The following is a 25322-nucleotide window of genomic DNA, read 5'->3' as shown; positions in this document are numbered from 1 at the left end:
TGTGAGTAACTGAATATAAACTCTTGGGAAAAATAATATCGAGACTGACCAATGTAAACAAATGAGAGCCATTTACAAAAGCTGCATTTTGGAGTTAAAAAATAAGAACAATAAAACTGTGCTGGTAAAAAGTATTACATATAAATTAGAAATATATTTGAAATTGTTTCTTAGCCCATGTGTCTGCAAGGACAAGAGGATGGGATACTCACCGGAAAAGCTAGCAAACATCACTCACAGAAAGATTAAATATCGGTTATATTTAAGTAAGTTCAGACCACACTGGAAATAGAATAAAAATAAATACAGCACCAGTGATGGGTCACATGATCCCTACTGACGCTGTTGGACAGCGCACTAAGTAACTGGTGTATCCCAAGTGGGCATTAAAGATTTTACCAGCTCATCTTATTTAATTTTGGAAAGCCTGTATAACCGCGGCAGGTGGAGCTCAGAGGCTAGAGTGAACTAACTGCCCGAGGTCACACGGCTCATCCAGCTGCTTGTTCTTGCTCTGCACAAAGCCACATCTTGTAACAGACAGAATGGTCTGTGTGTGTTTCTCCAGGTTAGTCACCGCGGCTGCACACCCTCCAGTGGAGTGCGGTACAACATGCGAGCTGTCGAGAAAAAACGGTGTCCTTCCCATAGCATCGGTCTAATTACTGTAGTTTGTAACAGAGCTTTCTCTGTTGTCTTGTTTTCTTGCCTGAAGGGCCTTTCTGAACACACATACACACAAAACCTGAGTAAGTATTTCCATTGCCACATCAGAGTAACTGTCTCTCCCAGCAAGGCAGACAAAAGACTGGAGAGGTGAGGAAGGACCGAAAGGGGCCAAACACGAAGAAACAATGTTGGAGCCGCAACTGTTAAGTAAGGATTTAAAAATACAAAGAGCCACTTATTCTCAGGTATGTGAATCCTGATCTCAGTATCACGTTGTTTCCTTTTTCTTTTCAAATAAAAACAAAATTTTATGATGACTACAGACATTTATTTATATCAAAGAGAAATTCAAGTTTCAGGGTTAGGACTGAACATCAGAATGCACTTAACTTCTTCATTTCTCCTTAGGTAAACCTTTCCTATTGCAGGGTGATAGGGAAGGAAGTGTTTCTGATCAAATCTATTCTAAAATAATTTTAGGTTTGCAGAAGAGCTGCAGAATCAGCTCAGTTCCTATGTACTCCCCCGCCCCAGCATCCATAGTTCAAGGATCAAAGCTGACTACAAAAATCAGTACAAACCTACTAAGCTGTAGGTCTTAATTGAGTTTTACAGGAACTGCTACTGTCTGAAAGTATGTGACTTCCGTCTGCCTGGCTCTTTCCCACTAGTGGTGATTCAGTGCACTGCTACAGAAATAACTGAGTTGTCTACATCCCCCAAGTGAGTCCTCACTTTTTTTGTTAACGTGTTTTATCTTGTAACCTTGTCTAGAGCTCCATATGTAGACCATGCTGGTCTTGAACTCCAGGCATGCAACACCACCTGGTTTCAGCCATTGTTGAAGGCTTGTCCGAGGAAGAATAATATGAGAAACTCTGGCTCTCCCAGCCCATCCCAGCATGGCAGACCCCAGTAGCAATATTTACAAAGAGGTACAAATAGGCAGTATCAGGAATGACTTGGAGTCCCAGTGTGGGCAACTATCTTCCTGATGGTGAGCTTTCCAAGAATGTGAGCTTGATGAAATGCGAGCTGTGTGATCCACTGGTGACGTCTGACAAGATATAGCACACACATAGCACACTGATTATCTAAACCTGCTTATAACCCCAATAAAACCCATTGGCTCACCAAGGTGGACTTCACTGTTATCATACTTTGGTCTGTCATTAGTTCCATATCGCCCAGGAATACTGTCAGACAACAGGTCTCTGTTTCAGTCCCTGCCTTGAGCTCTTTTCCTGACTTCTCTCAATGATGGGACTGTAAGCTGAAATAAACCCTTTCTTCTCCTTTATTGATTTGGTCAGTGTTCTTCATAGCACCAGAGAAGCAAACAAGAACAGTTTGACTCAGTCAGCAATCAGGAAATAGATCTGCTCTTACCTTAAGACTTCTTCCTCCATGCTGAAATACAGGGCACGATATTACCATGGTAATAATCATACATGTGTACTTTACGCTCATTTGTACCACCTCAAACCTGCCTGTACTGAGAACTGTTCTGAGCCAGAAAGCCTATCCACAGAGACAGTTCTCTCTCCCAGTCTCACAAAACAGTGCCTAAGGAAAACTGAAGACTGAGCATCTTTGAATGATGCTTTATTATTCAATACATCAGAGACATTTCTGTAGATGTGATCGTGGTGGGTATTCAGCAATCACTACATCACAATCAACAACAAAAAGTTACTGCTCTTTAATTAGAAAACATAGTTTTAATACAGTATTGCTTCTGCTTGATAATTACAGAATAAAAGAGAAATACCCAAGTAACTATAGTCCACAGTTACCTGTAAAGGAAATGAGGGTGTGCTAGCCTAGTTTCCTGTTTCAAGGCTTCAATTCCATTCTATGAAGCACAGAATGATGTCACAGGCTTCTCCAAGTAAGCTGATTTGTTTTTGTTTGGCTTCAAGCTTCATGTTTTCATTTCTTAGTTACTACTATGTAATTCTGCACCATCTTGTAAGACTATGTAGCTCTGGAAGCAATTAGCAATTCTCCTCCTGCATTGTGAACTGCTGTTTCCTAGGTTTTGTTGTTCTTTTTTTTAGGCTTGACCTTCCTACAGAACATTCAACATATCTTTTAATAATACATTTACTCTTCATCTAAACTTAGGAAGAAAAAAAACCTGTATGTTTCAAAAAGAAAACATTTTTATGGCTGTGAATATAGTTCCAAAGGAACTTATGAATAAAATAGTCAATATAACAGTTATACAAGTCTGTGTGGAACTCAATCAAGAAAGAATGCTAACCTATCAACCCCTAGTGCAAGAGGCAGAACATGAAGAATATAAACTTAAACAGGCAAACAACAATATTCATTCATCTTCACTGCAACGTGCTGTAGGGAATGTGACACCTGAGAGGTGGCTCTGAGGTGACCTTTGCATGTGCCCACTGGTCCTGAAGAACTGTTGGCTGCCCAGACTCAAAATAATCACTCAGAAACTATATTATTTAAATCACTGATTGGCTAATCAGTTAAACATATTGCTAGATAGCTCTTATATAATTGGTTAACCCATTTCTATTATTTTATATTTTACCATGAGGCTCATGGCCTACTAGCAAGGTTCTGGCTGGTGGTTTGCATCTGTCTCCTCTAGTGGCTCCATGGCTTCTCACTGACTCTGCCTTCTTTCTCCCAGCATTCAGTTTGTTTTCCTGCCTAGCTCTATTCTGCTAAGGCATTGGCCGAGAGCAGCTTCTTAATTCATTAACCAATAAAAGCAACACATAGACTGAAGGACTTCCCAAAGAACTGCCTTTGAGGGACTGCCAAGATAGAATATGACCGACTTTTACTAACTGTGGATCAAATGAAAGGGACAGTCACAGTAAAGACACTGCATTTCATGAACAAGCGCACGTGTGGATGGACTGAGAACATAAGGGCTAGAGTCAGACACGGGTTCAGATCTCAAAGATACTCCTTAGCACTCCTGTGACTGGGAGCAAGGCTTGTGGCTGGCACACTCTTTGTCTCTTTCCCCAGCTACAAAGTGAGGACAAATGACACCTGTCACGGTCACTGCTGTTACGCAGTAAAAAGTGCTAGGAGCAAATATAACCCTAAGTGACTTGATGGCAGAGACCTGCATGCCTGGCATTCCTAGCTAAGTCTAATGAAAGGCTCAGCTCTGAGTTCTGCAGGGTGGGAATAAGATTATAATGCAAGGCTGCCATGGAATCTGGCCACAACCCATGTCTTTGGTAAGTGTGTTTAGGGGATGGCAGGTGCCCTCTTGAAACGCCAGCACGAACTATACAGGTGTTATGATTTCTGAGGAAGAACAATGAAAGGTCCTGACTGGAAGAGGGTGATACTTGTCTAATAACTAGTCATGATGACTAGCTGGACTTGAGGCTGAAGGAGAGAGCTAGAATACATGTAGCAGAGGAGAATTAATTTATAAAATGTTTGAGTGCATGCCACATATGTGGGGACATCTGTGGAAGCCAGTCTGGGGTATCACACTCACAATGCTCCTGCCCCAGCCCCCTAGGGCTGGAATTACAGGTACATACCACAACCTGGCCCAAGGCGAGCATAAACCATGAAGAAAAGATCCTTCTCTAAGGGCAATCGTGACAATCTACCCCTTCATTTGTCCTCCTCAAGATGTACTGTCTTTCTTCATTGAAAAGGGATTTTGAAGAAACTATCTATTATGATGACAGACCTTGGGGACACAGGCGAGTGGCTTCCTGATTAGCTTGACCACTGCAGTGCTCTGTATGCTATGTGCCTCTGCCCACTGCACTCAGCTGCAATCCTTCCGGACTGAATGAGGTCTGGCCCAGGACGGGGCAATGAAGATGCACTAGCTGCTTGCACCACACTGGCTGCCTGTGCCATTGGTCTGCCGGTGGAAGGGTCTTATCTGAGTGCTCTCAGCTTGGTTCTGAGACAAGCAACTGAAAACACAAGCATCAGGGAGTCTGCACAGCCCAGAGCAGACAGCTTTGATCAGGAGATCAAACCCTGACTAAACTTTGAAAGATGCATCCCATCTGGATCCATGAAAGTACCATTCTGGGGGTAAATTCAGGGGAAAAAATACAAGAGGAAGGGTTTGGGGAACCACTGCAAGGCATGGCATGAAGAGCTGTGAAAGCCAACGACCTCACATTGACGAAGTCCTAAGTGTCTAAGGACACAAATGCCACTTCCAAAGACTGAGAGCTGTGAAGACAGCTTACAGGCTAAAACACCTGGCACATAAGCATGAGGACCAGACATCAGGTTACCCAGAACACAGAGAGAAGCCTGGCAGGAAAGGTGGTTGGCCACCTGCAATCTCAGCACTTGGGAGACAGAGACAGGGTTCTTGGTGTAAGCTGGCTAGTTAGATCGCCAGAATAAGCAAGTTTCATGTTAAGTAAAGGATCTGGTTTGATATGTAAACTGGAGAGTGAATAAAGAAAAAAAGCACTGTCAGCTTTGGGCCTCCACATGCATGAACACACATGTGCATGTGTACTTAGATACATGACAACCCACACACATGTATACACAAATATACTCACCACACACACATACTCATAACATCAAAAATATGCACACGCTACACATACCCACATACCCTACACACATCACATACACGCACATGTGCGCACACACACACTCATGAGTGTACAACATATACCACACAATCATAACACACACACACTACACCACACACAGAGACACACACACACACACACACTCATTCACACTCATATACTGTGAACGTAGATAATAAATTAGAGAACCTGTTAGGGTTTGGGGCAGGCATAAGGTATTAAAAAAAATCTTACAGCCAATGTCTACAGGTTTAAAAAGTCAGTTGACAGGGGGCTGGAGAAATGACTCAACAGTTAAGAGAACTGGCTGTTCTTCCAGAGGTCCTGAGTTCAATTCCCAGCAACCACATGGTGGCTCACAACCATCAATAATAGGATCCAATGCCCTCTTCTGGCATGCAGGTGTACATATAGAGTGTTCATACATAGACTATAAATAATTTTTTAAGTCAGTCAAGAAAACAGGGTAAACAATGTGATTGCGAAGAGAAACCAGCAGTGACCCTTTATAATGAGTCTGGAGACCAGGAGGATAGAAGCAGCTCTGGTTAAGTCAAGTGGGGGACAGCAGGAGGAAGTCTGTTTAGAGGAAAGGTGACCACTGTAATCTGGACAAAGAACGTTTAGGATAGTGGTGTTCACCGACTGCCTCCAGACACTGCTGACTACATACCATGGACTACGAGGGCCCTGGCTGAGAAAGTTTCCTAAATCACATTCCTACATGAGAACCACAGAGAACCCCTCCCCCCAATAACACAATCTCCTTGCGCAACTGCAAAAGCAACTTGAGTGGATAAAACCAGAAACACAAAAGCAAATGCTCTGAGGTTTCTGCTCTAAAAAGACCCTGTAACCTCACATTTGGATGTTAAACAAAAACAGAATATTTGAAAAGATGCAAAACATCTCTAGTCATCACTTAACCTTGAGGGAAATTCAAAGCAAAACTATGATGAGATGCTTGCCTACAACTATTAGAAAGGCTGTTTTCTCTAAATCAACTCACAACAGCAAGGACACAGAACAGGAATCTCGCACACACGCTGCTGGCGATGCACTGGAAAACACCCTATGGACTCTTATACAGCTAAGCATGTGCCCTGCTTCCGGCCCAGGGACACCACTCCTCAGCAGCTTTCTCGGGGTGGGAGGGATATCCATACAAATACTACACACAGATATTCATAGAAGCTCAATGAATACCGACTGGAACTTTGGAATAGCTCAAATGTATATCAGTATTGAATAGAGCCACACACTCTGAAACACCAGTGATAAAAAGTAATCAATACCCGTGCAAGAAGCAACACAAAGACCCAACAGCACTGCAGAAGGAAGAGAACGGAGCAGGGCATGAAATGCTGCAGGGCACATTCTACCTGCTTAGTGACACCAAAATGCAGTGAGAGCAGGGGACTCGGGGGAGAAAAAGGGCACTCGTGACACCATGGTTCGAGTGAACTGGGCTGGAACACTGTCATAACTAACGTATCCTTTCTAAGGGTGACAGTGTATACGGACTCTCTGAGGAACGTATCCTTTCTAAGGGTGACAGTGTATACAGAGTCTCTGAGGAACTAAACAAATACACAGCACTTCTCACACGCTTTAAACAGGGCAGGAGAGACAGCTCAGCAGTCAGGACACTGGCTGCTCTTCTTTCTTCAGCTCAATTCCCAGCACCCACATGTAAGCTCACAAACATCTGAAACTACAGTGCAGGGCCCCGACGCCCTCTTCTGGCTTCCGAAGGCAGCAGGCACACATTTAGGGCAGACATGCATGAAGGAAACACATAAAATTAAAACTAAATTTACCAAAAACAAAACCCAAAAGCCTTGAAGCACAGTACTGTCATCTCTGATTACCACAAAAGTTCGCAGTGATTTCTTAACTAGTTAGAATTCTACAAATGCCCTTAAAATTTTGGAAAGAAATGAGCCAACCCATGCTTCTTCCCTCTTTGAACCTCCGAGCATTCCTCTGTGGGCTCAGAGTGCCAGGACGCTAGAATGTGTAGAATCTGCGTGAATTGGTCATTGAGGCACTTAGACAGGGGCTCTTGTTTGCTGGACAGCTGTTGGATTCATTGTTCTTTTCTCACAGGCTAAAAAGGGGAACTGGTATGCTAAGGGAATGTGACCTTCTCACTGGATAGCTGTTACATCACCCCTGAAACACTGGCCAAGGAATCTGTGCTCACTGCACCAGGAAAAGCAGAAACACAAGAAAAGACCCCAAACTCCAGTAAACGAGCGGTACTACCTTTGTAAAAAATCTTGAATGTTCTAGTTTACTTTAACTTTTGAAAAATTTACATTTATTTGTATGTGTGTGTGTTTTCGCGCACGCATGTATTCATGGGGGAGGGCTTACAAATGCATGCCAAGGCATGAGATCGGAGGTCAGAAGACAATATTTAGAAGCTGGTTCTCTCCTTCTACCATGTGGGCTCTGGGACTAAACTGTGGCCAGAAGGCCTTTGCCTTCTGAGCTATCTTGATGGCTCCAAGCCTCCAGTTTACTTTCTAAAAGAACAATGTTTTGAACTCATTTATTATTCTTGGTATGCAATTTTAATACAATTTATTTAGGAGTCCAAACTCCTAAATAACTCTTAAGATATTTTTAAGAGCGTTTTCATGCATAGAAACTCCATAAAACTATTGTAGCATCAACTCAGGTTTTGTTTGCTCTTTCTTTCCTGCAGTTCTGAGACTAAATTTGGGGATGCAGGCATGTACTGCCCAGCTGACCCAGCCCCAATCCCTATCTTGATACTTTGCCATTCTCCTGCTTCGTTACTTAAAACCCTTCTCACTTGGACAGGAACTTTCGATCTTTCCTGACCGCTAACCTACTAAACCGTATGTCTTACTAGGTCTATATCACTACTCGGTCCAGCTCTCTGTGCACAGTGCACAGTGCAACACTGAAATTGCTCATGAGGATGCTGACCTGGATGGCTCTTTTTACTAAGTCCTTTCTTTACAGGGCTGACAAAGACCCATGTGATTCAAACCACTATCAGTGCCCCAGTGGTGAAAAACAAAGGCAATGTCTATGCATGCTTAAGCAATTTAATTAATCAAGTTTTGTGAGTGCCTGTTCACGCACGCACACACACCACAGCCTGTGTGTGGAGAAACACTTCTGGCTGCTGGTAATTTACAATTTTTAAACTTTTACTCACTAGTATCTTCTTCCATTGCATACCCACACTGTTGGGAACTAGAAAAAATTCTCCAAATGATGATTAAAAACTTACTTTCAAGGATTCCCACAAGGGAAACTGGACCAAGGAGAAAGGAATCTGGAAAGAGAGAGAAAACATGCAAATTAGGTAACATCTATCTGGCATTATTGTAAGAACCCACAATTATTACAGTGCTTCATTTTATCTCATAGCTGTAATATGGACAGTATTAGCAAATACACAAGTTTAGTATGTTTGAAAACCTGATAAACTCTGGCCATAGATCTTCTACTATTTGAAGATTAAGGAATGCAAAGACCATAATGAAGCAAAGAGAAATGCAGGAGATAAGGTTGACTCAGAAATGATACACCAAACATCTCCTATGGCAACACCCACAGTAAGACCCAAGCAGGTTCTATGTGACCGCTATGGCTGTACAGTCCTCAGCAGGTAATGTGAGGGGTCAGAAGAGAAAGGGTGAGGGAGGAGAAAGGGAAAGATGTAGAAGATGGAGACAATAAGAGATACAGGGAGAAGGGAAGCAAGTAAAACAAGGAGAGGGAGGGATGGAAATAAGAAGTGAGGGCAGCGGGGGGGGGGACAACGGGAGGGGGGACAGCAGGGGGAGAGGGAGAAGGAAGCAGGCAGGAGAAGACTAGCCTGAAGGAAAAACAGTGGAAGATGGGCAGGAAAGGAAGAGGGAGACCGAGGAGAGGATGGAGGGATGGAAATGGGGCGGGGACTGGTGGACAGCAGGGGGTACAGCAAGAGTCACTTGCAGGGGCATGTCAATATGGCAAACTCCAGGAACCTGCCAACTGTCTGGGAGTGGATGGCTGCACCCTAGAGGAAGAAAAGCTCTATAGGGATTGCACTCCATGCAGAATTCAAAGTAAAGCTGTTGAGTCAGGGAGAAAGTCCCCTGCAGTCCTCAGAAGAGGTGTGAACACTGAACTATGGGACAGATCACCAGGTCCTCAGTAAACTGGACTTCACAAAAGCACTACTAAGCCCTCATGTCAATCAACACTGTTCTCCTCACCCTGCTGACAGATGAAGAGGCTGGGGTCCACAGAAACTGTGTAACCTGCCAAATACACAGTCAGTCAGGCCACCTGACTTCAGAGCCCTAACTACTATTTTACCTGCAAAGACAAACATTTAACCATGTTTATCTGCTTATAAGTCCACATGGTACAATTTCTTTGCTTTTAATTAAACTTTTGGAAATTCTTAAAAAAAAAAAACCCACACCCACATTTCCAAAATAAGAATAAACTCCAGTGGACTCCAGTCACTCTTCCCCATCACTGCCTGGCACACTCAGGGGCTCACAGTGGTCCCAGAGTTGCTATCTCTACAGAGTTTAGTTCAGGGATACTGTCTAGACTGTGCCCATGTGGACTGCCAGAGTGTCGATCAGTGCGCATCCCCACACCTTTTGGAGGAATTGACAGGTGTGTAATAACTATCTGCGATCACATGAACTCAGGACAGGAAGTTATTGCTATGCTTAGTCAGAAACACAAAGTCTGTCACTATCTGTCTAAAGCAGATGGTGTCCCTGCCTGGGAATGACAGTGGTCATAAAGAGAATCTGCTCTACTCAGAAAGAAAATGGTAGTGTGTGTGTGTGTGTGTGTGTGTGTGTGTGTGTGTGTCAGTGTCACTAGTTCGGGTTAAGTTCACAAACGACAGTCTCAGAGATGCTTGTTCATGTCATAAGTAAGCAGTCACTCACCCTACATGTCACAGTCCCACAAAACGTTAAGTCAAGTGTTTTGATTCCCAAAACAAATCTGACATTGTCCATCCTGAAACTCAAGAACTATATTTTCAATGAAATCAAACACCAAAACAAAATCCCTGGTTGTGAAACTGACTTCTAAAAACGTTTCTAAAATCTTAACAAAGTACACAGTGCGGGGAGACGCCACCAAGAGGAGAAGCAGCAGGACTTCATCTTCTCAGTTTAACTTTCTTCCGTGGACTAAGCCTTTCTAAATGCGAAGACAGCGCATTCTATAGCAATGTTAAATGTCTCAGCTGCAAGTTAAAAAGGTCGAAATTATTTTATCAGAATTTATTTGGCTTTTAAGACTATTCGGTTTTCATTCTATGGATAAATATTTTGTCCACTTGCCTCTATTGCAAATTATTCATGAAATTTTTCCTTCAGCTTAAAGAGGCAACTTACATATCATACAATGGAATGACCCTGGTTCAACTATTCCCTGGGGCATTTGCTAAAAAAACAAGGCCCACAGCGAACCCCAGCTTCGCTCCCTACAACAAGATTAACTGACAGACTAAGGCAATTAAACATGCTATAAATGTTTGAATATACAATTTTATTTGGGGCTCTTGGTACTGATAAGGTTCCTCATAAGATAAACGCCCGATGTGTGCAAACTTCTCTAATGTTAGTCAAAACTGTGCAGGCTGCTTGCTGTCTTCCCAGTAAGAGGAAACCGCTATGGAGACGGAGCACACGTGTGTGGGGCAGCTCCACGCTGCTCCTACCTTGGGCAGAACACAGGCTACTGGAGAGCTGCCTCCCTTCCCAGGTCTGGTTTGAAGTCAAACGACACTAACGTTTCTTCAAAACGTGGAATTTTATACCCCAAACAGATGTAAGCTGTTATTCTAAAATGCTTTATAGATGAGGAAAATGAATAGCTATACTCAGAGGTTTTCTATTCCAAAATACAACATACCCATTTTATAGCACCAAAAGTTACAAAATGGGTCACTGTTGTGACTTGTTTAATGCCTCCATTTAAGATGTTTTGTTTGAGTAAGGTTGTTAAGACCCAGGGCACTAATAAGTGAGCAGCAATAAACCCAGCTACCATCAAAGAGGTAGAAGCAGGGGACCCTGCTACAGTTCAACATGGATTCTGCTCAGCAACAAGCAAAGAAGCAATTCTATCCCTTGAGCGTATGTGAAGATTCTGGTGGAAATAGAGAAAGTGGCATCACTAGTAACACGAACAATGTACATGGTTATATCATAAGCAGGACTTACTATCTAAGCATTGGACTACAATTCTGCTTGAATTCAATCAATGTTTCTAACCTTATGATTATAAGATAAATAGCCTTTCATAAACAGTGAGTGATTTATAACCGACGGGCTATAAAATATCATTTCTAAGTATTATTTACCTCTGCAATTTGACTATTTGATAGAACAATCATATAACAAGATACTTTTTTAAATAAATAAGGGTAGATTGTAAGCTATAACAAACACCATGTGAATGACCTACAAACCTATGGGACAAGAAGTTATACTTTAAGAATGAATGTTATTACACTTGGCAAAAATGACCAACATCTCTGTTTATAAACTCAAGGAAATGTGCAAGACTTAAAATTCCAAGGTGTAATGGTTAGTCCTAATCGTTAGCTTGGCCAGATTTAAAATCACTGTGGAAACAAATCTCTTGGCTTGTCTGTGAGGGATTATATAGACTAGGCTAGTTGCAGTAGGAAGATGCACCCTAAATGTGGGTGATATCATTCCACAGGCTGGAGTCTTAGACTCAATAAAAACGGGAAAATGGGCTCTGCGCACACACCCTTGCTCTCTACTTCCTGGCTGACCAGTGTAGGCAGCTGTCTTCACTCCTGCTAGCGGCCTTGGTGGACTGTGTTCACTCACAGTGACACGTAAACTAAACCCTCCCTCCCTTCAGCTGCTTTTGTCAGGTATTTCACTGTGGAAACAAGGAGAATACTAACGCCTAAGATTTAAAAGCAGCATGGAAGTGCTCCGCTTGCCACCGACACAGGAATGGCTCCAAATCTGCCCAGTCCCCTTTCCTAGGAATCCTCCGAGGGAGAGTTCTCTCCTGTTGATGGCAATTTCCAAGTTAATGTGCTTCATTTAGGGTTTTCCATTCCAGTGTCCCACAATGACAGCCATTCCCCTCTTAAATAAAAAGAAAAAGCTGACTGTTCATTCATTCAATCATTCATTCATTTATTTATTTATTTATTTATTTATTTATTTATTATTTTTGGTTTTTCGAGACAAGGTTTCTCTCTGTGTAACCTTGGCTCTCCTGGAACTCACTCTGTAGACCAGGTTGGCCTCAAACTCACAGAGATCTACCTGCCTCTGCCTCCTGAGTGCTGGGATTAAAGGCGTGCGCCACCACCACCCAACTCAGACGTTTCTGTTCAATACCAGTGGAGGCCAAGGGCAAATGATGGGGAGAAAGAAACCCCTTGCTTCAAAATGACTAGCATTTTTTAAAAACAAAACAAAACAAAAAACAGGATAGACTTAGAGCCATTCAAAGTCTGCTAGCAATTGCCTATCAAGGACAGAATTTCAACAGTAAACACATCACGGACAGAGAACAATTAATACATGCTTGCTAGTGCTCCGCATTTACATGCCCAGGACTGCCATCTAGAGAACAGTCCCAGCACAGTTAGGACAGTTCTTTCCACATCGATTAATCTAACCAAGACAATCCCTCACAGACATCTTAGTGTGCCTGGAGGTTTGCCTCCTAGGTGTTGGGTTGACAATACTAGCCCCTATACAGGCCTCTCACTGATGATGGAACTCATGGATTGGGCTAGGCTGGCTGGCCAATGAACACCAAGATCCTGCCATCTCCATCTTCCCAGCCCTGGTAGTACAGATGCTTGCAGCCATGCTTGAACATGGGTACCAGGGACCAAATTTAGGTCCTCAGGTTTGCACAGCAGGCTCTCTCTGACCAAACCATCTCCCCAGAGCCTGCCACTTCTTCCCCATGAGGTCACTGGTAGTTTAGTAACTGACTTTAATCAATTTCAACTCCATTTCTATATCTGGTTTGGTTCAGTGTTGTGGCTGCTACCCTGGTTTATCTTCGCCTCTCTGAAGGTTACTGAGCCCTCAAATGAGGGCTTCTAAGTAAGACTCATGAATAAAACCAAAGGAGACAACCATACCAACAGAGGTAACAAGGTGCAGCCCAGAAACACAAAACATGAAAAACCAAGGAATCATGACTCACAGAATCTAACTCCTCTGAAGAAGGTGAACCCAGCAAAGCCGACAAAACTAACAGACATGTGAGAATGCGAAGCTCTAGGAATCAAGCAGACATGGTGGAGAGTAAGCCACTACACTAGACCACGCAGAGCACAGATGAGAACAAGCGCAAGGTGGAGGCAGCACCGACACATTCAGGATCTTTATGTTATTCTATATCGTGTGGTGTGTTCATATGCATGTGTGCACATGAGGGCGCATGTCCCTGTGGGAGCCAGAGGCCATTTGCAATGTCTTCCTCACTTTCTCTCCACTTTGCTGCCTGAGGCAGGTTCTCTCACTGGAACTGAGTGGCCAGTTGCTGGGCCTGATTTTTTTTATTTTTTGTATGGGTGCTTAGGATTTAAACTTGGATCCTAATGCTTCTATGGTGAACACTTTTACCTACTGGGCCATCTCTCCAGGCTCCATAATCTTAAACATTTTGAAAGCTGACATGATACTCCAAGTAGAAAACTGCATAACTGACCTCACATGAGGGATCACAGTCAAAAAGCAGGTGCCCCACAGCCAATGTATAAAATTACCTTCAAGCTATGTGCATGTGGTAAATATGAAACGTAAGTGAATTCACACTTAGCCTTAGCCCCTGCTTTAAGATGGTCTTTGCTGCTGAGGACAGCATGCATAGGATGTGGTACTTTGATGTTTCCACCCTTCCACCATGCTGCTCAGAAAACAAGAGGAAAAACCATTTAAGAAGCTCAATGGTTAAGCTTTGTTACTTCTTAGTTTTTCAGTGTCTGGCTTGACAAAAGGAGGCCACTTCATCTCGGCTCCTGCAGCCATTTTTCTGATCATCATTTAGACAGAATCTCACTATGCAGCCCTGGCTAACCTATAACTCACAATGTAGACCAAGTTGGCCTCAAACTTACAGAGATATACTTGCCTCTGCCTCCTGAGTGCAGGGAATAAAATAAAGGAGTATGCCACAATGCCTGGCTGGTTTAATAACTTCTTAAAGAATAAACGAAGAGTTTCAAGCTAACTAAACATAGCAAAGATTCTCCGTTAACAGTGACATCACCTCTACAGATGTACTCTTTGTCTTCACACTGAATCCTCACCTGCTTCCTTCCTGATACCACCTCTAACCTCTCCAAACAGCTCAGTGCAATTAGAAGTACTTTTGGCAGTGGTGCTATTAAAATAAACCAACAACAGTGAGCTTAGCAGTAATGTATCCTTGAGCAATTTACAGACAATAAAGAGAAGAAACAGCAGCTGGTGGAGCAGACGCAAAGACAGCAAACTTGAGAGCAGCAGGCAGTGCACCCCATCCTGGGTCCTGGGCAAGAGGGTTCAATAAACACTACCTGGATGAGTGGGGCAAAGGAAAGAAGGGATGAGAGGAGAGGTGGCCAGTTCAGAGCTCAGGGAGAATAGAACCCACATCCTCTGGATGATAGTTCAGGGAATAACGATTCACTAATTATGGTTTTAAATTTACTTGTGAGATGGTATTTGGAATGCAGAATGTCAAATATAAGTCAGTATCAGTTTCATGCAAAAGAAAAAAAATTAAAAAAAAAAACAGATCTCAGTCACTGTATTTGCTAGTTAAGCCTACAAGTCAGTAACAAACCCATACACACATCTCAGGAAACTTCTATTACCCAGGCACGTCATCTGCTGTCCACAGGCTGGCTAGGGGCACCTTCATTTATGTTCTCAGCTACTACAGAGCCGTGCGAAGATTCAAGTAAACCGACAGCAAATTCAGGGTATAGGAGGGTCACAGGAACCTTACTTTCTAACAAGCATAGTTCTGTATATAAGCACAGGGAAAGAAAAAGCAATTCCAAAGCAGCAAGAATATTTAACATAGAGGGGCTGGAAAGATGACTCAGAGGTTAAGAGCATTGCCTGCTCTTCCAAAGGTCCTGAGTTCAATTCCCAGCAACCACATGGTGGCTCACAACCAGCTGTAATGAGGTCTGCTGCCCTCTTCTGGCCTGCAGGCATACACACAGACGGAATATTGTATACACAATAAATAAATAAATATTTTTTTAAAAAAAAGAATATTTAAAATAAAGAATAAAAACAACTCAATCAAATCACCTAAAACAAGGGTAAGAAACTACAGTGGCAAATATGTAGCAAATGGTATGAAGTATGGTGGATACACGCTGCAACCCACACACTGCAACTCTTGTGAAGCTGAGGCTGATCAAAAGTTTCAACCAGCCCTGGCTATTTAGTGAGCTGTAGGCTAGCCTAGGCTATATAGTGAGAGTCTGTCTATAAGAACAACAAAGCAAACAATAAAACAAAACAGAAACAAGAGAAGCCAGCTGAAAACAAATTGTTACATTAAAATAACAAGTGGAATTTTATTTATATGGAAAATAGGAAGTGACTTTTAAAATGGTGAAAACAAAAAGGTAACCATAGAAATTGAGCTAAAATTAGTAAAGGTGATCTTTAAGAAAGATATTAATTAAGTAGGCTATCAAGATGGCTCAGTAGGTACCAGGCTGCCAAGTCTAACTGGTCAACCCCTGGGAATCCAATGGTGCAAAAAGAGAACCAATTCTGACCTCCACATACAAGCTGTATTATGCATTAACACAGGCACATACAATAAATAAACAAATTTTAAAAAAATATTTAAGTACCAATAAAACCATGATTTATAAAGGTGTATTGAAAACTCACACTCAACCGCAAGCACAACAGTAAAAGAACTCAGACAGTGAACAGAAGAGCCTGCACATCAGGTAGAATTCCTTAATGCCGAGTGGTGAGGGGAAAAAAAATGCATCACTTGGTAAAAGAAGGGAAAGCGGCCCCTCTCAACCCTCACCTCCTCTGCCCCAGGAAAACACAAGGGCTTTGGCTAACATTTCTGCATTGACTCAGAAAACCAAGCAATACTCTGGTCAAAACTATAACAAAGCTCCTAAAAATTACCGCTGTAGTCAAGAGAGCAAGTAAAAGGGATAAATATCCAAATAAAGCCAAGAATATTATGAGAAAGTAAAGGTAGACAGGTGAAACAGAAGGTCCCTGTTTACAACTCAGAATATATTTTGAAAGACTATACTCTAGAAACATCTATTTTAAAAAACGTGTCTTTAGATCCAATGAGCTAAGAAAAGCACAATACAAAATGAAGCATTAATCTTAATAAAAATCAGGTCAGATATTGGGATAAAAATCTGGAATCAGAGAACCAGGAGCAGCTGCCAGCTGCTTCCTATCTGTTTCATTCCTGGATTCCTGTCTTAAAGTTATTGCCACCACTGTCAGGCTTCAATGGTCGGTTAACTAGTGGCTAGCTCCACCCTCTGATCTCCAGGCAAACTTTATTTGTCAAAACACAAAATATCACAAAACAACAAAACGAAGCATGGATAGGGATACCTGGGTGCTCACTGTAGAACTGTCTGCAGCAACTGACACATAGAAGTAAAAGCCATTAATAAGAAAACAGCTGGACCCAAGCATGACTCTTCCTCAGAATAGGAAGCAGTCATTTAGAAAGAATGTTCTGGAAGTGTAATTGTTGGCATAATTGATTTTACATATATGAAGAAAAATAAAATACAAAAATACTATGTATCATAAAATCCTTATATAAAGTCCAGGACTATCAAGACAATGATAATACATAAAGTACACATACATAAATGCATGCACTAATGTTAGGCTATTAATTAATATGAGGCATAGAAGGAGAGGAAGTTGATCAAAGGAGTGAAAAGAGAAACAGCCCCAGAGAAGAACAATTCTCACATATTTTTGACCAAATTAATGTGCATGCATCTTACAAGATGTATCAAGATGAAATCTAAAGGAGAGGGTGTGGAGCAGAAGGCAGGTAACAATATAAGTGGCCTTCGGGAGACTCTGCAAGGGAGAGAATTTAGGGCAACAAAGGGGATTATGTTCAGTGGGGAGAAAAGTGAGGGAAAGTACGGGAACCAGTGAAGACATGAGTGGAAATGTAAACACCAGAGCAGGAAAAGCAGTGTGGTAAGAGCGGCAGTAAGGCCCACAGCAAGGGCACTGGAACCAGACACACATGCACACGCTATGAGCTGGGGGAAAACCAAGCCCATGGTTCAGTGCACATGTGAAGTCCTAGCAATAGCTCAGGGACAGATGAGCACACAGAGCATTTCATTCAGGTATCATCACTGTAAGAGAGGTTCTTGTAGGGACTGAAATGAATGGCTCTAGAGAATAGAGCAGAGTGGCAATAAAATGGGGCTTCTGTGACATTCATCAGACTGAATAGGTAGGTGACAAGTGCACACAACAACAGAGGAAGAATTGGCCTATAGGGCATTTCAAGAGGTATGGGCAGCAGGGAATAGGGATTGCGATGGCCCAGCACTCATTGGGCCCATTGGTCACAGATGCATGAGGTATCTCGAGGAGCCAGAGCTAAGAGCACCATTGTAGGAAGAGCCTGCTCATTGGTTTCCCGACTACCCATACCCTAATAATCACAAAAACTATATTAATCACAATACTGTTTGGCCAATGTCTCAGGCATATTCTTAGCTAGCTCTTACATCTTAAATTAATCCATTTCTATTAATCTGTGTATCACCACGAGGCTGTGGCCTACTGGCAAATATGTGGGGTCCTCCTTTGGCAGCTACATGGCATCTCCTTGACTCCACCTACTCTCTCTATATAGATCTTCAAGCCTGACTATATTCTGCCTTGCCATAAGCCAAAGCAGCATTATTCATTAACCAATAAGAGCAACACATACACAAAAGGACATCTCACATCACACCATGATGAAGAGTTGGTGGGAAATCACTCAGTTCCCACTATAAATCCCCAGTATAAATCTTGTTAAATGAAATAAACCTTCTAGAAGATAAAACAACTGCAAGTCTATATGTGTGGAATGTTACCAAGTCTTATTCATCCCACAAATACTGCTGGACATAGAGAGGTAGGACCCAATTCAATACCATGGATGACTCCCATGCCTCACTCTCACTGACACATAGATCACCAAGACAAAACAAACAAAGCACACTTCCCAAACTCATGAGATTAAAGTACCCCACAGAGGAGGACTTAAACCCCACAGAGGATTCCACCCAACAGCTACTGGATATATTATTCTTTCCAGCAGCTCATGAAACTCTCCCTAACACAGCTCCCTAAAGCAAATCCCAACAAACAGAGAAAAATGATTGGGATAATTTCCCAATTATCAGATTATAATAAGAGTGGCCATCAACAGGAAGGAAAATCCAAAAACTACAAACACATGTAGCTGAGTGTATGCTTTTGAACATTTGGTGGATCACTGAAAAAATATGAGGAAATTCTTACAATGCTTTTAGTTACTAAAAACCAAAAGATACCACGCTGCTCTGTAACAGAAATCAGCAGGTCTAAGAGGGAAGATCACAGCTACACTAAACATAAGAAAAATCTAAAATAAAATGATGTAACACTGCATTGTAGAATCCTGGAAAACAACATGACAAACCACCCCAACCCAGCAGACAATTATGAACAAGGTCAGAGCAAAATTTAATAATGACCAAAAGAACAACACAAAAGATCAACAGGCTGGCCAGGGAAGTTGGTAAGCTAACTGCAGATCTTCACTTCCCAATTCAGTTCCCAGTCTTGTCCGCAGCTCTGTAGCAGATCACCTGCTGCAGCCTCCCCTTCCTGTCTGCCCCCATTCCCAGGGGACAAAGCAGATCCTAGTGGGCCACCCCAGCTTTCCTCCCTCCAGTGGACCCTCTCAGAGCTCTCCTCAGCCCATTCCCATTCTTGAATGTCTACTTCCAATACCTAGAACACGTTCTACCTGCACCTCCCTCCCAGTGCTCACACCTGGCAGGATCCCAGAAGCATTTCCTACCAAGGAACACACAGTCACCACACCCTCCCCTCCTAAGAACCACAGAGGGCAACAGAAACCAAGGACAAAACACCCACCTAACAAAGACAAGACCAGATATCAGCACCTAGAATTACAATCTTCCCAAACCCAGATGCCTAGACACCAGAGTTTAACAAAATCCAACACCCCTTCATAATAAAAGGCCTGGAACAGTGGTTCTCAACATTCCTAGTGCTGCAAATTTTAATATAGTTCCTCATGTTGTGATGATCCTCAACCATAAAATTATTTTCATCACTACTTCATAACTGTAATTTGCTACTGTTATAAATTGCAGTGTAAATATCTGTATTTTCCAATGTTCTCAGGCGGCCCCCCGTGGGGGTAGTCCTGGAGAGACTGGGGATACAAGGGACATACCTCAATATAACAAAGGCAGTTTACAGAAAACCCATAGCCAACATCTACTTAAATAAAGAGAAACTAAAGCAATACTATTAAAAAAGGGAACAAAACAAGGTTTCCACTCTCTCTATACCAATTCAATATAGTGCTTGATGTCTTAGCTAAAGCAATAAGACAACCGAAGGAGATCAGAGGATACAAATTGGAAAGGAAGAAATCAAAGTATCTTTATTTGCAACTAATACCTAAGTGACCCTTTGAATTCTTCTGGGAAATTTCAACAGCTGGTCAATATTTTCAGCAAAGTAGCTGAATACAATACTATTTCACAAAAATCAGTAGACTTTCTTATACAAATAGCAAATGAACTGATAAGAAGTGAAAACAACATCCCTCACAATAACCTCAAAAAACATAAAATATCTTGGGAGTAACTCTAATCAAGAAAGACGTAAATGATTAAAAAAAATAAAACATTGAAGGATGAAATTGAAGAAGATAACAGAAGATGTAACAATCTCCTACACTAATGATTTAGTAATATTAGTATAATAAAACTGGCCATCCTACAAAAAAGCAATCTATAGATTCAATGCAATTCTCATCAAAATTCTAACATAACTATTCATAGATTTTGAAAGGACAATTTTCACCTTCATATGAAGAAACACACACACATATGAAACAAACAAACAAGTGAACAAAAACAGTTAGCTAAAACAATCCTGAATAATACAAGAACTACTGGAGGTATCACCATTCCCAATCTCAAACTGCACTACAGAGTTATAGTAATAAAAACGGCATGGTATTGGCACAAGAATTGACACACTGGTCAATGGAATTCAACTGAAGATCTAGATAGAATTCCACACACCTATGGACATCTGATTTTTTTTTTTTTTGATAAAGAAGTCAGAATATACATTCAGGGAAAAAAAGAAAAGAAAAGACAACATCTTCAACAAATGGTGCTGGTCAAACTAGATGGCTATTTGTAGAAGAACTGAAATAGAAGGATGTTTATCACCATGCACAAAACTTAACTCCAAATAGATCAAAGACCTCAACATGAAACTAGATACACTGAATCTGAAGGAAGAGACAGTACAGAGTAGCCTTGAACTCACTGACACAGGAAAAGTCTTTCTGAACAGGACACCATTAGCACCAGCACTAAACTAAGATCAACAATTAATAAATGGGATCTTACTAAACTGAAAAGCTTCGGCATACACAGTAAAGAACACCACCATTCAGACAAAGTGACAGCCTATAGAATGGGAAAAGATTTTTACCAACTACATATCCAATAAAGGGCTAATATACAAAAATATATAAAGAACTCAAAAAACTAGATATCAAGAATACAACCCAATTTAAAAGTGGTGTAGAGATCTAAGCACAGAATTCTCAGAGGAAACTCAAATGGCCGAAATATACTTCGAGAAATGTTCAACATCCTCAGTCATCATGAAAATACAAATCAAACTGACTTTGAGATTTCATCTTACACCTGTCAGAATAGCTAAGATCAATAAAATAAGTGACAGCTGAGACTGTGGAGGATGGGGAGTAAGGGGAACACTCCTTCATCGCTGGTAGGAGTATAAACTTGTACAGCCACTATGGAAATCAGTGCAGCAGTTCCTCAGGAGGATGGGAATCAATCTACCTCAAGACCACTGTACCACTCTTGGGCATATATGCAAAGGTCACTTCATCCTACCCCAGAGACACTTGCTTGTTCATGTTCACTGCTGCTTTACTCATAATTGCCAGAAACTGGAAACAGCCTAGATATCCTTTAAGAGATGAATAGGTAAAGAAAATGGGGTACAATTACACAATGGAATATTACTTAGCTGTTAAAATATGAAATCATGAAATTCACAGGTAGAAAGAAGGAACTAGAAAAAAATCATCCTGAGTGAGGTAACCCAGACACAGAAAGATAAATATTGTATATTTTCACTTATATGTGGATATTAGCTGTTAATGATAATCAAGCTATAATTCATAGAACCACAGAAGTTGGGTATAAATAAGGGAGGAAGGGGGACAGATATATCTCACTAGGAAGGGGAAGTAGAATAGATTGTTATATATGGACAACAGGAGATAGAACTGGAATGGGAGGATCAAGCAGGGATAGGGAGGAAGAAGGAGATGAGGGAGAGACAAGTTAAAATAAGGGTCATTCAAGTGGTAGTATGACACCCCAATGCAGAAAGGTTTCCTAAAATATATACATATATGAAGGAAATTTAAATAAAATCATCAAATAATGGAGGAGACATGCTCACAGTAGATGGTCAATAGGAAACTAACTCAATGGCAACTCTGGAGGTTCCTTTTTCTCATAATGTCCTGTCAGGTCAGGGCTCTGTCTTTCTTTCTTACTTTTTTTTAAACCTTGTAGGTTATTTACACACACACACACACACACACACACACACACACACACACACACATAATGATTTCTGGGTTTGTGTTTTATGGTATTCTTAAGTGTGCAAAATAGTGGGTCTCTGCATCTATACCTATTTCTGTGCTCTTTCTTGGGCTCTTTTCCTTCTATTTGTTTATTCTATCTTATTCTGATTTATGTGGTTTTAACTCTTAATTTATTTTACTATTATCCCTGAGATACCTGGTCGTTTTCTAAGCAGAGACAAAAAGGAAGTGGATGTAGATGAGGAGGAACTAGAAGGGGTAGAAGGAGGGAGCTGCAATGAGGATAAAGAATCTCAAAAAACAATCTATTTATTATTTATTATGTATACAACATTCCTTCCATGTGTGGCTGCATATCAGAAGAGGGCACCAGATCTCATGATAGATTGCTGTGAGCCACCATGTGGTTGCTGGGAATTGAACTCAGGACCTCTGGAAGAGCAGTCAGTGCTCTTAACCTCTGAGCCATCTCTCCAGCCCCCAAAATAATCTATTTTCAACTAAAAAAAAGCAATTAAACAAGAAGCCACTTATTTGAAGAGATAAAAATTAAAATCAAAAAATTATCAGGATTGGCAAAGCACTCACTAACCTAACAGAGCACTCACAATAAATACACATAAATACATTTATACACAATAAATAAATAGAAATGATGAAGGTATGCTTATAAACTATACCAATAAACCTGGAGGACTACTAGGGAATAGGTTTTGTGGGTTTTAATATACATATTATCTAGATTGAAACAAACTACACAAAATTAACTTCCTTTATGAAAATGTGACAGCAGTATTTTCTGTATTCTTTCTAGATGAGCCACGACCATTTATCTTTAAAGGTTTTGCTTATAAATCAATACAGGGCAATAGATACAACCATAGAAAGGGTATAAAAACAGATGAGTAATCTGTGTGGACGGTCTGCAGCTGTGATGAAAGCTCTTCATGTCACCTAAGGGCCCCAGAGATTTAAGTGTGCTGTTGGGAGCCTTTGCCATTCTCACCACTGGGATGCAGACTCTTGATCAGGGTCTTTCAATGATGATTAACAGGGTGGCCATCCTGAAGTGTGATTAAACTTAACTTGGACTTATTATATACAGAGACCATATTATATGTGGAAATTTACAGACAATCCAGCAAGTGATGGTCTCAAAAAATAACTTAAATATTACATAAATGCCATTACCTAAAAATAACTTCTCAGTGATTTCATTTCAGTTCTTGGATCAGGCCATGGGGGTAGAGATCATGGAGAGTGAGAGCAAGCAAGAGAGACAGAACAAGCTAGCTTGCTCAGGACTTTTGAAACCCGACATTGCATCCCAGCACTGCAAATAAATGCATAAATAAGAAGGGCGGGTCAGATGGCTCAGTGGGTAAAGGTTCTGATGACAAAAGCTTGGCAGGCTGAGTTTGACACCCAGAACTCACCCAGAACCCACAGACAGGTAGAGAGCGCTGACTCTGCAAAGGTGTCCTTTGACCTCCACACACGGCATGGTATGTGCACAAACACACACACACATAAATAAATCAATATTTTAATAAAAAATAAATTGAAAAATAAGTTGGAATGAGGCCTGCTTCCCTGATCAAGTCATCCATTCATCTATGATTCCTTCCCTTGGGACCCAGAAACAATGTCAAAGTGATGTGGAAATCTGAGATCAGACACCAAGGGCATAGCAAACACATGCATTCTGGAAAAGTCATAAAAATATCCAAAAATAATTATATCCTTAATGTCCAAATGACTGAACAAATTCATTTCTAATAAAATACAACTCTGAAGAGAAAGATGACAACACGGCACTTGCATGTATCTGCAGATTTCCTAGGACCAGGACATTCAGGCCTAGGGGAGAAGTGAAGCTGGGTAAAAAGGGGCACGCTCTCCTACTCACTGTATTCAAATTAAACCATGTCTGTCTCAAATATCACCCTGGGAGGGAGGCAAGAATAAGGGGCAAAGAACAGATTTACTTTGTTAGCAGATGTTTCTCCTCTACATAGTGCCTTGTCCCCATGCAAGAGTGAGTGTACACTGTAAATGGCTCAGTCAATCAAACAACCATGCATTCAGCCATTCTCCTCTAAAACCTCATTCACTATATGTACCAACTGGACAGGGTACATGAACTCACCTTTCCTTGAGACTTTTACCTTTTGTTATGGTCACATTCTTTTTTGTTTAACATGTACTTCCAGTCTTGTACCAACTAGACATGCATACACATTCTAAGAGAAACACTTACACTAGGACTGTAGAAACAAAGGAGACCAAGATAAGCTGATGTGGGAGTCCCCTCTAAACAGAAAAGGGAGATGGTGTGGGAGGTCCTTCTGTCTATGTGTTGTTTTTATTGGTTGATGAATAAAGAACTGGCTTAGCCTATAGCACAGGAGGAGGAAGGCGGAGTTAGGGAGACACCATGGAGCTGCCGCCGGAGATAGATGTGCTGAAACTCTGCTGATTCGTGGTGATGAACAGATTAATAGAAATGGGTTAAATTAATATGTAAGAGTTAGCCAATAAGAAGCTAGAGCTAATGGGCCAGGCAGTATTTTAATTAAGACAGTTTCTGTGTGATTATTTAGGGTCTAAGCTAGCCTGGCGGCTGGAAAGAACAAGCAACCCTTCCTCCAACAATAAGCAGAGCTGGTAAAGAAAACAGACAGTTGGAAGGAAGCAGGGTAAAGGACGATAGTGCCAAAGCCAGTTTAAAACCTCCATACACAATCAAAAATGGATGAAAGACACTTAAGGAAATGCTCAACATCCTTAGCATCACAGAAATGCAAATCAGAACAACTCTGAGATTCCATCTTACACCTGTAAGAATGGCCAAGATCAAAAACACTGATGACAGCTTATGCTGGAGAGGATGTGGGGTAAAGGGAACACTCCTGCATTGCTGGTGGGAGTGCAAACTGATACAGCCCCTTTAAATATCAGTATGGCAATTTCTCAAAAAATAAGGAAACAACCTATGTCAAGACCCAGCAATACCACTTTTGGATATATATCCAAATAATGCTCAATTGTGCCACAGGACACGTGTTCAACTATGTTCATAACAGCACTGTTTGTCATAGCCAGAACCTG

At 41.4% G+C, this 25322-nt stretch overlaps 1 protein-coding gene across 3 annotated transcripts in view; it reads right to left on the bottom strand.

Annotated features, from left to right (window-relative positions):
- Slc25a26 (solute carrier family 25 member 26) overlaps window positions 1-25322 on the bottom strand; it is a 122956-nt gene that overhangs the window by 15495 nt on the left and 82139 nt on the right. For all 3 annotated transcript variants that reach the window (XM_005364915.3, XM_026788062.1, XM_026788063.1), the window contains one exon: window positions 8521-8565. In XM_005364915.3, coding sequence (XP_005364972.1) covers window positions 8521-8565 — 45 coding nt within the window. The remainder of the gene's footprint in view (window positions 1-8520; window positions 8566-25322) is intronic.

This window comes from Microtus ochrogaster, unplaced genomic scaffold (genome assembly GCF_000317375.1).
Source record: "Microtus ochrogaster isolate Prairie Vole_2 unplaced genomic scaffold, MicOch1.0 UNK1, whole genome shotgun sequence".
Lineage (NCBI taxonomy): Eukaryota > Metazoa > Chordata > Mammalia > Rodentia > Cricetidae > Microtus > Microtus ochrogaster.
This window is presented reverse-complemented; position numbering and strand designations above follow the sequence as displayed.